Here is a 12,292-nt window from a genome sequence, read left to right as displayed (position 1 = left end):
GTCTGCGTTTAATTAGGAGAGCACCATGTCTAATCTCCCTAATAGTTAGGTGTTCACTAACTGGGCAGTAAGGGGCTCAATTTGGGAATTGTCCAGGCCTCCCTCTGCCCCATCCACATTATCCCTTTCGTCCTCCGCTATCCTTACTGCCTGACAGACCTGTGCTTGGTTACCCTCCTCCTGGCTCTGGTACAGTTGCAACATGATGTGATGCAGACTGCTCTTTTCCCTGTGGTCTGGGGTAAATAATTCACCTCACCAATACCCTTCGCTACTCTATATGAGCCACTGAGCCAGGCTAAGGGTAGTGACACTAGAACATGGTCCCCTGGCTGAATTGTGCAGGTCTCAGCATGCTTGTCTGCCAGTCTTTTCATGACTATCTGTGAAGTTTGAAGGTGTTCCTGGGCCACGATACAGGCTCTTGTGAGATGCTCCCAGAACACGGATATGTAATCTTTGCTCTAAGAACATTTCCTTGATTCATTTCAAAAGGATCTCTTTGAATTAGTTTATGGGCATGAACAAAGGGACTAAAAGCCAGTGGACTCACTGACTGAATCCCAGGTGACAAACAGGGGAAATCCCAGCCCCTTGTCCCAGTCATGAGGTTATACCCTGATCATCATCTTGAGGGTTTGACGGGATTGTTCTAAAGCCCCTTGTGACTGTGGGTAGCAGGCGAAGGATTTTAGATTTTATACCCGGATTACTCATGGAAAACTTTGGACATAAGATTGTTCCCCTGATCCAACTGAATCTCAGCAGGTAATCTGTATCGGATGAAGATATACCACTACCTGGGCAGGACTGGTTCTTAGGGAACCAGGGAGCCACATCTATAAGAAGATAGATGTACAGGTGCCACCTTTCGTTTTCAGCAGGCCCCATATAATCTGCCAACAGCCTGATGGGTTCTCCAGAAGCTGGCATGAGAATCTGGGGTGCCGCTTTCATCACAGGTTGGGGCTTCCCCACAATTTGGCACATGTGCCATGTTTTACAGAACTGCGCCATGGCCTTGTGGCTGCGGGCCCAGTAAAAATGCCAACTTATGCAAGCTTGGGTCTTCCAGATAACCACGTGCCCAGCCAATGGGGCTTTGTGGACTCCCCTCAATATTTCCCCATGGTACCTGGGTGACACCACTACCTGGTGGACCACTGTCCACTCTTCATCCGCAGGTCTGAGAGGGGGAGGCCACTTTCCCATCAGCACTAATTTTTATTTTAAATAGCAGCGTTAAATAGCACTCTCTCTGCTTCAGCTTCACTTCAGGATGTTTGTTTGTTTTTAAAAGTTCCAGATGACCTTGCTCGACCTCAGGGCTGCCTTTCACTTCCTTCAGGTCATCCAAATCTCCCAAAAACAACATTTAAAAGCTTTGGATATCCAGATGGCAGAGTCATCCACCTGTGCTACCAACTTAGCCTCTGATGACGGGGTAGTTTAGCTATTGTCCAGCTCACTACACAGGCAGCAAAAATGCCAGGAGCCTTTTTCTGTAACTGTTCTGTCTCCTTGACCCCATTTAGTGTCTCAGACGACTGGAGAGACCACTCCCTTCACTTTGGCCGTCTGCTGATAAACTGCGGACAATCCCCAGTTACAGGCCGGACTCTACATTACACACCAGGTACACCTGATACAAAGCTTCGGGTATATACTCTCCCCTGACTCTGTTCATTAAAACTTTGGCATTTAACGCAATCCCTGGGGGAACGGTCATGCCTTTTCTCAGTAAAAAGGTTTCAGTGGCCTCTGTATCCCTAAATGACTGTGTTTAACTGCCTCACTTGAGGGGTAGGGAGTCACTTTTCCTTTAGGCAAGAAATCCCAGTAACTCTCGGGGATCTTGTTCACCTCACCCGTACCCATGCCGGCATTTTTAAGCAGGACTCACCGTGGCAGCCAGAGCCATAGCTTTCCTGCTGTACTCTTGGTCAGAGCCCCTTCTCCTGCACTGACCTGATGTACCCCAACAAACCCTATGGATTTTCCCCATAACTTACAGCAATCAGTGTAAAGGTGTCCTCTCTTGTCACAATGGGAACACAGGTTTCTGGGCTTCACTCCTACTCTCAGTGCCTTCATTCATTGTCCGAGGAGGGGACCACCTTGCATTCCCAGCTTTCCCTACTCATCCTTGGCTGTTTGCCTTCCTTTCACCCTCTTTCTGTCCTACTTGGGCTTGTGGAGGGGTTTCCCTAGGGGTAAGGGCTTGTGGGCAAGTTCAGTGATCAGCCACCTCAGCTGCCTGTCTAGCTTTTGAAACCATTTGGCTCCCCATGTGTGTCCTTAGGGAGCAAGTTTTTAAAATTCTTGAGGCTTTTGTAGGCGGTCTCTCATTTAAGTGCCTGAATCCAGCTGTCAAAGACAAGTCGCTTGACCCTCTCAAACTCAATGTAAGCTTGCTCAGGCTGCTTTTGAAGGTTTTGGAATTTATGTCCAAAAGCTTCAGGCACCAACTCATAAGCACCGAAAATAGCCCTTGTGACCATCTCATTCTGTGCAGGTGTCCCCAGAAAGTACGGCATAACCCTGGTGGGCTTTGCCTGTTAACCTGTTTTGCATCAGCAGCATCCAGATTTCTGTGGGCCATTTCATCCATTTCGCAATTTTCTCAACTGAAATTAAAAATGCCTCTACTCCCTCCCAAGCTGTGATATGGCTCAGGCAAATTTAAACTGCTCCACATTCATGCCTGGGTTGGGGGCAGGCCTCTCGCTATTGGTACCTTCTCTGGGTCCAGGAGACTCCCCCCCGCTTAGCTCAAACTGTTTTCATTGAAATTCAAATTCTCTTTCTTCCCTCCATTCCTGCTGCTCTTTTCCTCTTCGAATGCCATTTCCTTTTCTTTCTCCTACCTCTCTTTTGGCTTTAATTCCTTCTCTCTCTCACTTTCCCTAGCCTGGAATTCTAACTCGTGCCTCTTCTGTTTCAGCTGTATTTTTGCTAACGCCAGTTGGTCTGTTTCCAGATCTATGAACTGGAAGAGCTAAAGATAAACAATTTCAAGATTGCTGGCCACTAGTTTTTGAATTTCTTGTTTCTTTGCTTTTGATTGAAATTCTGCATCCCACCACCTAGCCACACTTTTCAATTTGTCTGTGGTGATGCCTTTAAACTGTCACAGAGTTATTTCAATCTGTTCTAAAAATGAACTCGCCTCAAAAGTGGACATTTTGGTTAGTATAGGATCACTGTAGTACACAACAGAACTGTACTGGCATTTTTAAATTATGTCCAGGGATTGATTTGGTTCACACTTCCAATTATTCTCATTCATCTATGGGTTCAAATGCCAGGCGTAAGCACCCAAATATCTGTTAAGATCAGTTAAGGAGGGGTGAACTGTCTCCTGTCTGTCTGACTCCTGAGTTGGTTATAACAGAGATTGGATTTAAAGAAAGGTGCTATTGCCAATTCAATACGTATACACACAACTATGAATAGCTCTGTGCAAGGAATCTAGCTGCCTTCCTTAAGTTAAGAAAGGAGGTAGTTTTATTGTTCACTCAAGCAAAGATGCAGAAATTAACAAAAGGTTTAAAATGTACAAGTATGTCCAGACACAGACACACAGACACAGACACACAGACAGACACACACAGACACACACACACAGACAGACAGACAGACAGACACACACACACAGACAGACAGACAGACAGACACACAGACAGACAGACACACACACACACACAGACAGACAGACACACACACACACAGACAGACAGACACACAGACAGACAGACAGACACACACACAGACAGACAGACAGACACACACACAGACAGACAGACAGACACACACAGACAGACACACACAGACAGACACACACAGACAGACACACACAGACAGACACACACAGACAGACACACACAGACAGACACACACAGACAGACACACACAGACAGACACACATCCCACCTCCAACAACCCCAATGTTGCAATAAAGAATCAGGTCTTAAAATTGGGCCAAATAAAAATTAAAGTCAGAAACAAAGGTTTTTCACGGATTGTCTGGATGCTTGTTCCAGCTGCAGGGTCACTTTCCCCAGTAGCTGCTCATACTCAGGTTTCTCACTCGAACAGTCAGGGCTGGTTGATTCTCTTTTCTCTTGGAGACGGAGATATTGATTTGGAATCAGTCTTTAAAAAAGTTCTCTTTCAGAACATTGAAGCAACGAGGTGGTCTTTGTTTTCAAATCCCGAACAGCCTAGCTTTGATGGGAGAGATATCAAAGAAAGAGAGAGGCAAATGTTGTCTCTGTGATGGTCTATCTGACTGTTAGTTCAAATCAGGGATTTTTTTTTAACACCCAAGAGCTGGGTCACATGACCTCTCCTTGGTTTCAATCTGGATTTATCTTAGCCACTGTCTTTGCAAGCTTCATTGACACTGAATCCATAAAGCAGTTTGTATCCTGCACAAATGTAACTTTTTAGCTGCTATAGGCCAGCTCTTTGCTTAAGCAAAAGCGTTCTTTTCAAAAGTTCATATACATATATCCAGCCAATGACATTATTGTGCAATGAGATGGGAGTAATTAGTGAAGGTGCCCCTAGGTAGCAGCGACCATAATATGATTGAATTTTACATTCAGCTCGAGGGAGAGAGGAGAAGGTCTGAGACTAAGTTTTTAAACTGAAATAAGGGCAATTATGAGGGCATGAAAGCTGAGCTGGCTAAAGTGAATTGGCAAATTAGGTTAAGGGATATGTCAATAGAGATGCAGTGGCTAATATTTGAGGGGATATTTCAGAATGCACAGAATAGATACATTCCAACGAATAAGAAAAAACCCAAGGGACAGACACACCATCCGTGATTAACTAGGAAGGTTAAAGATAGTATCAAACTTAAAGAAAAAGCATATAATTGTGCAAGGACAGGTGGCAGGTCAGACAGAATATAAGGAACAGCAACAAGTGACCAAAAGACGAATAGAGGGGGGGGAAATAGAGTATGAGAGAAAGCCAGCCAGAAATATAAAAACAAATAGTAAGAGTTTTTATAAATATTTTAAAAAGAAAAAAAAAAGCTAACAAAGTGAGCGTTGGTCCGATAGAAAGTGAGTCTGGAGAATTGATTATGGAAAACAAAGAGATGGTAGATGAATTGAATGGTATTTTGCACCAGTTTTCACTACAGAGGATACAAGTAACATTCCAGAAGCAACTTTAAACTGGGAAATGGAAGTTGGGAAGGAAGTCAGGAAAATTCGTCACCAGAGAAGTGGTACTGAGTAAATTGTAGGAGCTGTGGGCTGACAAGGGCCCAGGTCCTGATGAACTTCATCCTAGGGTCTTAAAAGAAGTGTCTAGTGAGATAGTTGATGCATTGGTTTTAATTTTCCAAAACTCTGTAGATTCAGGGAAGGTCACATTAGATTGGAAAATAGCGAATGTAACTCTATTATTCAAAAAGGGAGGGAGACAGAAAGCAAAAAACTATAGGCCAGTTAGCTTAACATCTGTCATAGGGAAAATGTTAGAAGCTATTATTAAAGAAATTATAGCAGGACACTTGGATAAGCTTAAGGTCATCAGGCAGAGTCAACATGGTTTTGTGAAAGGAAAAGCATGTTTAACTAACTTATTGGAGTTCTTTGGAGGAAGTAACATGTGCTGTGGATAAAGGGGAACTGGTAGATATACTGTACTTAGATTTCCAGAAGGCATTTGATAAAGTGCTACTTTATCAAGTTATTGCGGAAAATAAAAGCTCATGGTATAGTGGGTAACATGTTGGCATGGATACAAGATTGGCTGGCTAACAGGAAACAGAGTTGGCATAAATGGGTATTTTTCAGGTTGGCAAGATGTAACGAGTGGTGTGCCACAGGGATCAGTGCTGGGACTTCAACTCTTTATAATTTATATAAATGACTTGGATGATGGGATGGTTGCCAAATTTGCTGATGACACAAAGATAGGTAGGAAAGTAAGTTGTGAAGAGGACATAAAGATATAGATGGGTTAAATGATCTGGCAAATGGAGTATAATGTGGGAAAATGTGAAATTGTCCATTTTGGCAGGAAGAATAAAAGAGAAGTATATTATCTAAATGGTGAGAGATTGCAGAGCTCGGAGGTGCAGAGTGACCTGGGTGTCTTAGTGCATGCATTGCAAAAGGCTAGTATGCAATTACAGAAAGTAATTAGGAAAGCTAATGGAATGTTACCATTTATTGTGAGGGGAATTAAATACGAAAGTGGGGAGATTATGCTTCAGTTGTACAGGGCACCAGTGAGACCACATCTGAAGTACTGTGTACAGTATTGGTCACCTTATTTAAGGAAGGATGTAAATGCATTGGAAGCAGTTCAGAGAAGGTTTACCAGACCAATACCTGGAATGGGTGGGTTGTCTTATGAGGAAAGGTTGGACAGGTTAGGCTTGTATCCACTGGAGTTTAGAAGAGTGAGAGGCAACTCAATCGAAATGTTTAAGATCCTGAGGGGTCTTGACAGGGTGGATGTGGAGAGGATGTTTCCTCTTGTGGGAGAATTTAGATCTAGGAGACACTGTTTAAAAATAAGGGGTCGCCCATTTAAAACAGAGACGAGGCAAAACTTTTTTCACTTGGGGTCATGAGTCTTTGGAACTCTCTTCCTGAAAAGGTGGTGGAAGCAGAGCCTTTGAATATTTTTAAGGCAGAGGTGGATAGATTCTTGGTAAGCAAGGGGGTGAAAGGTTATCGGGGGTGGGTGGGATGCAAATTTCTGGTTACTATCAGATCAGCTGTGGTCTTATGAAATGGTGGAGCAGGCTCGAGGGGCTGAATGGCCTACTCCTGATATGCATAACGATCACCAAGAGCACTTACTTTCACCACCAAAATATTGCCTCAGCTCACATGCTACTGAAATCCTCATCCAAGATGCTGTTAACTCCAGAGTTAACTATTCAACACTCTCCTTACTGGCCTCCCATCTTCCACCTTACGTAAACTGCAGTTTACCCAAAACTTTGCTGCCTGTATCCTGAACACTCAGCAACTCCTGAACAACCTTCACTCCTGTGCGTGTTCTGGCAACATTTCGAGTTTTCAAATTCTCATCCTTATATTGTAATCACAATATTGCTCCCCTCTCTCTGTAACTGCCTCCAGCCCTGAAACCCTCCAAGATCTCTGCACTCCTCTATTCTGGCCTTTGTGCATCACTCCATTTCTTCACTATTGTCAGCAAGATCTCTACACTCCTCTATTCTGGTCTTTGTGCATCACTCCATTTCTTCACTATTGTCAGCAAGATCTCTGCAATCTGCTATTCTGGTCTTTGTGCATCACTCCATTTCTTCACTATTGTCAGCAAGATCTCTGCAATCTGCTATTCTGGTCTTTGTGCATCACTCCATTTCTTCACTATTGTCAGCAAGATCTCTGCACTCCTCTATTCTGGCCTTTGTGCATCACTCCATTTCTTCACTATTGTCAGCAAGATCTCTGCACTCCGCTATTCTGGCCTTTGTGCATCACTCCATTTCTTCACTATTGTCAGCAAGATCTCTGCACACCACTATTCTGGCCTTTGTGCATCACTCCATTTCTTCACTATTGTCAGCAAGATCTCTGCACACCACTATTCTGGCCTTTGTGCATCACTCCATTTCTTCACTATTGTCAGCTGTTCTTTTGCTTGGGGCCTAAGCTCTGGGATACCCTCCCTAAACCTCAACCCCTTTCTCCTCCTTTAAGATACTCCTTAAAACCTTCTTATTTGGCCAAACTTTTGGCCAGCTTTCCTACTGTGGCTGTTTGTTTTATCCTGCTTCATTGAAATGCCCTGGGATGTTTCATTCTGCTAAAATGCCATCTGTTATTGTATTTGGTTTGGTGTCAAATTTTATTTGATAATTGCTACTGGGAAGCGCCTTGAGCATTTTACTAAGCTAAAGATGCTATACGAATGCAAGTTGTTGCTGGTGTCCACTCACATTTCTTCCACTGCCAGAAAATATTGTAGTTAGACCTTTAGTCTGTTGTGTTGGTCTCAGTGCTTTTCCAGCCTTCAGCTCACATAGAAGCTCCTTGTTGCTTGAAGAAGGGGAGGTCATGTTGAAATGCGCTTGCTCTATAAAGTGAGTGAAACAGTTTGTATATTATAGCCAGATATATACTAACAAGGATAGAATGTCACCAGCTCTGCTGAAGGGTCATGAGGACGCAAAATGTCAACTTTGCTCTTCTCCGCCGATGCTGCCAGACCTGCTGAGTTTTTCCAGGTATTTCGGTTTTTGTTTTAGAATGTCACAACTTGGCTATTGACACATAGAACAATCCATTCAGCTACCAGCTAAATATTTGCACTGCATGGCGACACTAACAAAGATTGGTGTCTCTTCAACTTCACCTGAATGTTTACTGTCAGAACAGAGGTAAGTTACAGCCCAGTAAGGCTGGTCTTTGTGCATCACTCCATTTCTTCACTATTGTCAGCAAGATCTCTGCACTCTGCTATTCTGGCCTTTGTGCATCACTCCTTTTCTTGGTCTGTCATGTACAAGTTAAAACAGCATTTGTTCTTTGCTGAATACATGATAGGTAAAGGATGTACAGCTCAAGGACGGGTCATTCAGTGCAACAGGTCTAGACTGGTGTTTGTTTCCACCTCCCACCTTATTTAATATCACCCTTTGAGCAGACACTTTACACAGTGCACCATGGTACTGAACTACAGAGCGCAAAGGTCACCAAGTTATTTATCTGTGCTGACTTAGCAGCTATTGCACGCGATGGTGGTGGGGCACCATGAGCTAGGAAGGAAAATATGACCATGGTTCCTGCTTATCATCCATCGCCTGCTACTGGAAGGTATAAATGATGTGTACGTATATATGGTTAATAAGTAAAAGACAGACAGACTTACATTTCATCAGAGCCTTTTGCAATGTCAGAATGTCCCAAAGTACTTCACAATCAATGAAGTGTAGTCATTGTTTGCAATGTAGGAAAAGCAGCAATTTACACACAGCAAGATCCCATAACCAGCAATGTGATAATAACCAGGCAGACAATCTGTTTTAATATGTTGATTGAGGAATAAATTTTCACCAGTTTATTCGCATGATCTTCTTCAAAAATAGTGCCATAGGATGTTTCACATCCACCTGAGGGAGCAGAAAGTCTGCCTCAGCATCGGTGCAGGGCGCCCTCCTTGGGAGGGTCAGCTTGGATTTTGTGCTCAAGTCTCTAGGGTAGAACTTGAACCCACGACCTTCTACTCAAAGGCAGGAGTGAAAGACAGAGCCATTCCTGGCACTTTATAATCACTTAAAAGTTTACACACTACAATAAGCTGCTTTTAATTTACTTCAGTCTATGTTGTATCATTTCAGCTTTTCTTAGTGTCGAACCCTAGAACTGGAAGTTCGACAGCATTTTGTTGGGAGAATCCTGGATTAATCGTAGTAAACATGCATATTTTAAATTCATGGACGTTTGCGGTAACTAAAGCCCACTTATTTTAAACAGAGCTTTTCACTATCTCCACAGCCTTGAACACAATCCAGGTTGACTGTCCCAGTGCATTCCTGTTGCACGTTCCATCTCTCAGAGGACATGTTAAAGTGAGGCCCTCTCAGATGGAGATAAGATCCCATGGAAATATTTGAAGATGATTTGGGGAAGTTCTCCCTTGAGCCCTGGCCAATATTTATCCCTCAACCAATATCACTAACTGGTTATTATCTCTAGTGTTTGTGGGAGATTTCTGTGCAAAAATTGACTATTGCATTTGCTCCAGTACAACACTTTAAAAGTAGTTGTATGGCAGTGCTGAGCAATCTGGACTGTACAATTCATAGCACAAACAACCAATTTATCATCATTCAACCTCACAATCTGATTCACTTAAGCTTGCTAGAAGCTGCATATATTCATATGCAGGGACCTGTCCTCCCAAGGACAAAGAAACACGCCCAGGCATTGCACTTTTTAAAAAAAATAGAAAAATAAGCATCGGGGTCAATAGCTCGCAGTGCGTTCCCCATTGCAAATCCTCGAGCAGTCAGAGCTGAATTGCCAACCAATCAGCATCCTTTTCTCATGTTTCTGTTCTCTTTGAACTTTGTGTCTGCCCTGATCAGTGCGGGATGAAAGTCTCGCAACATCTCTTTCTTTAGCAATATTTTAAAAGTACTTTGCGACCATTAAATAAAAGATGTTATATAAATACAAGTACATTCTTATTTCTCCTTTCTAATTATATTGCCTATTTTTGACCCATCTGCAATATTTTATATTATTTGAGAGTGATAAACACAAATTATAAATAATGTCCTCAAGTATTTTTTCCCTCGATCTAATTTCTTCAGATTAGGAGGTGCAGCATCACTTTTGAAGATTAGGTGTAACCAGGAAAGTCTGATCAGGCAACTGTTTCCACCTCCTTTACTAACGTCAATGCTGGATGTTAGCAAGTGGAAAAAAACAAGACAAATTGCAGTAATTAGTTGATGTCAAGATTGAATTTAAAATCCTTGAACCTGTAGGTAGAAGGGTGAAATTCCACAGGTCCCAAGTCCTGAAGAGCATTGATTAGTGAAGGAGACGGGTTGATGTTGACGAGTCATATCTCACATCTTTATTGAATAGTAAGTCCACAATTGTTGAGAGGGTTGGGTGACCCAGCAACAGAAAATGTTCAGCAGTAATGAAAGAAAACGTGGGGCAAGGACAAACACATGCCATCGTTCTCCTTAAAAACATGGAAATAAACCTGGCTGTAGTGTAAATAGTTCAAATGTAACTCTAAGAGTCAGAATAAGGAGGAATGCAGTCATGCCTAAATTAGGTTTATTGTGCATGTATATGAACGCAGTGTGATAAACAAGGGTTACAGCCTACAGGCACAGATAAGTCCATTTTTTTTCCCATTTATTCTTTCATGGGATGCGGACGTCGCTGGCAAGGCCAACATTTGTTGCCCATTCCCAATTACCTTTGAACTGAGCAGCTTGCCACACCATTTCAGAGGGCATTGCTGTGGGTCTGGAGTCACATGTAGGCCAAACCCGAAAGGACATTAATGAACCAGATGAGTTTTTAATCACCATTACCAAGACTAGCTTTTCAACTCCAAATTATTAATTGAATATAAATTCCACCAACTGCCATGGTGGGAATAGAATCCTTGTCCCCAGAACATTAGTCTGGGCCCCTGGATTACTAGTCCAGTGATGTTACCGCTACACTACCATCTCCCCATGTGTGATTAACAGAGACCTGGCTCAAAAAAAGGGCAGGACAGGAGACTTAAAATACTCCTTAATACAAGGTGTTCAGAAAAGATAAGAAAGGAAGATGGGTGGAAAATTAAGCAGAATATTACAGTGCTGGAGAGAGAGGATCCTAGAGTCATCAAAGACAGAATCTATTTGGCTGGAGCTCAGAAACAATAGAGATACTGTTACACTTCAGGGCGTATTCTATCGGCCATCTGATGAAAAAGGAATGGAAGAACAAATCTGCAAGGACATTAAAGTGAGGTGTGAAAGCTACAGAGCAGTTATAACGGGGAACTTTAACACCCTCATATAGACTGGGATAGTAATAACGTAATGACGGGTGGGGGTGGGGGGGTAGTTTCTGACATGTGCTCTGGAGAATTTTCTACATCAGTATGTTTCTGTAGGACAAGGAAGGTGGTAATGAGTTGGGTCAAGTGGATCAGGTCATTAGGGGAACATTAGGCAACAATGATCATAAAATCATAAGGTTTAGATGAGCTATGGAAAAGGACAAGGAGCAATCTAGAGTAACAATACATAGTTGGAGGAGAGCCAACTTCAACGGTGAAAATGGATTTGGCACAGATCAACTGGAATCAAAGATTGGCAGGCAAAATTGTAATGAAACAACAGATTGCCATTAGAGAGAGAGATGGGTTAGGTACAACTGAGGGGGTGGGGTGTGTGCAGAAGATACAATAATCCAAGCCAGAGCTCCCTGCATAATGAAAGAGAGAGAGCAAGATGAAGCAGAAAAAAAGGTGATAATACAGCGGTATCGACCGTCTGTACTGTTGGGACGGTCTACACCTGAACCTTGCTGGGAGCAGTTGTTCTTGTGAGCTGCATAACTAAGGAAGTAAAGGAGCTTTTAAATTAAATAGTGTGAGCAAGGGATAAAATTGGGAAGATGTGGTAAATCAAAGAGCAGAGACAAGACAAAATAAAAAAGGTTTTATTACGGGAAATATAAAACAGACCCGTGACAGGGAGGGAGAGAGTAACAGTAAATCACCAGATGAAACTAGAGGTTATTAAAAAGAATAAAAG

General features: G+C 42.7%; 2 protein-coding genes across 6 annotated transcripts in view; one reads left to right on the top strand and one right to left on the bottom strand.

The window, feature by feature from the left end:
- The window catches only part of LOC144672966 (uncharacterized), a 572,457-nt gene that overhangs the window by 5,317 nt on the left and 554,848 nt on the right, over positions 1 to 12,292 (bottom strand). For all 4 annotated transcript variants that reach the window (XR_013574223.1, XR_013574224.1, XR_013574222.1 and 1 more), the window contains one exon: positions 7,949 to 8,085. Coding sequence is in view for 1 of the 4 variants with exons in the window: in XM_078534972.1 (XP_078391098.1) it covers positions 7,949 to 8,085 (137 nt within the window). In the remaining 3 variants the exon portion in view is untranslated. The remainder of the gene's footprint in view (positions 1 to 7,948; positions 8,086 to 12,292) is intronic.
- LOC144672965 (transcription factor HES-4-A-like) overlaps positions 1 to 12,292 on the top strand; it is a 111,986-nt gene that overhangs the window by 8,489 nt on the left and 91,205 nt on the right. The gene's annotated exons all lie outside the window — the stretch shown is intronic.

The sequence above is a fragment of the Cetorhinus maximus genome, unplaced genomic scaffold (assembly GCF_964194155.1).
Source record: "Cetorhinus maximus unplaced genomic scaffold, sCetMax3.hap1.1 HAP1_SCAFFOLD_174, whole genome shotgun sequence".
Classification (NCBI taxonomy): Eukaryota; Metazoa; Chordata; class Chondrichthyes; order Lamniformes; family Cetorhinidae; genus Cetorhinus; species Cetorhinus maximus.
The sequence above is the reverse complement of the archived record's forward strand: the minus strand, read 5'-3'. Positions and strand labels throughout refer to the sequence as shown.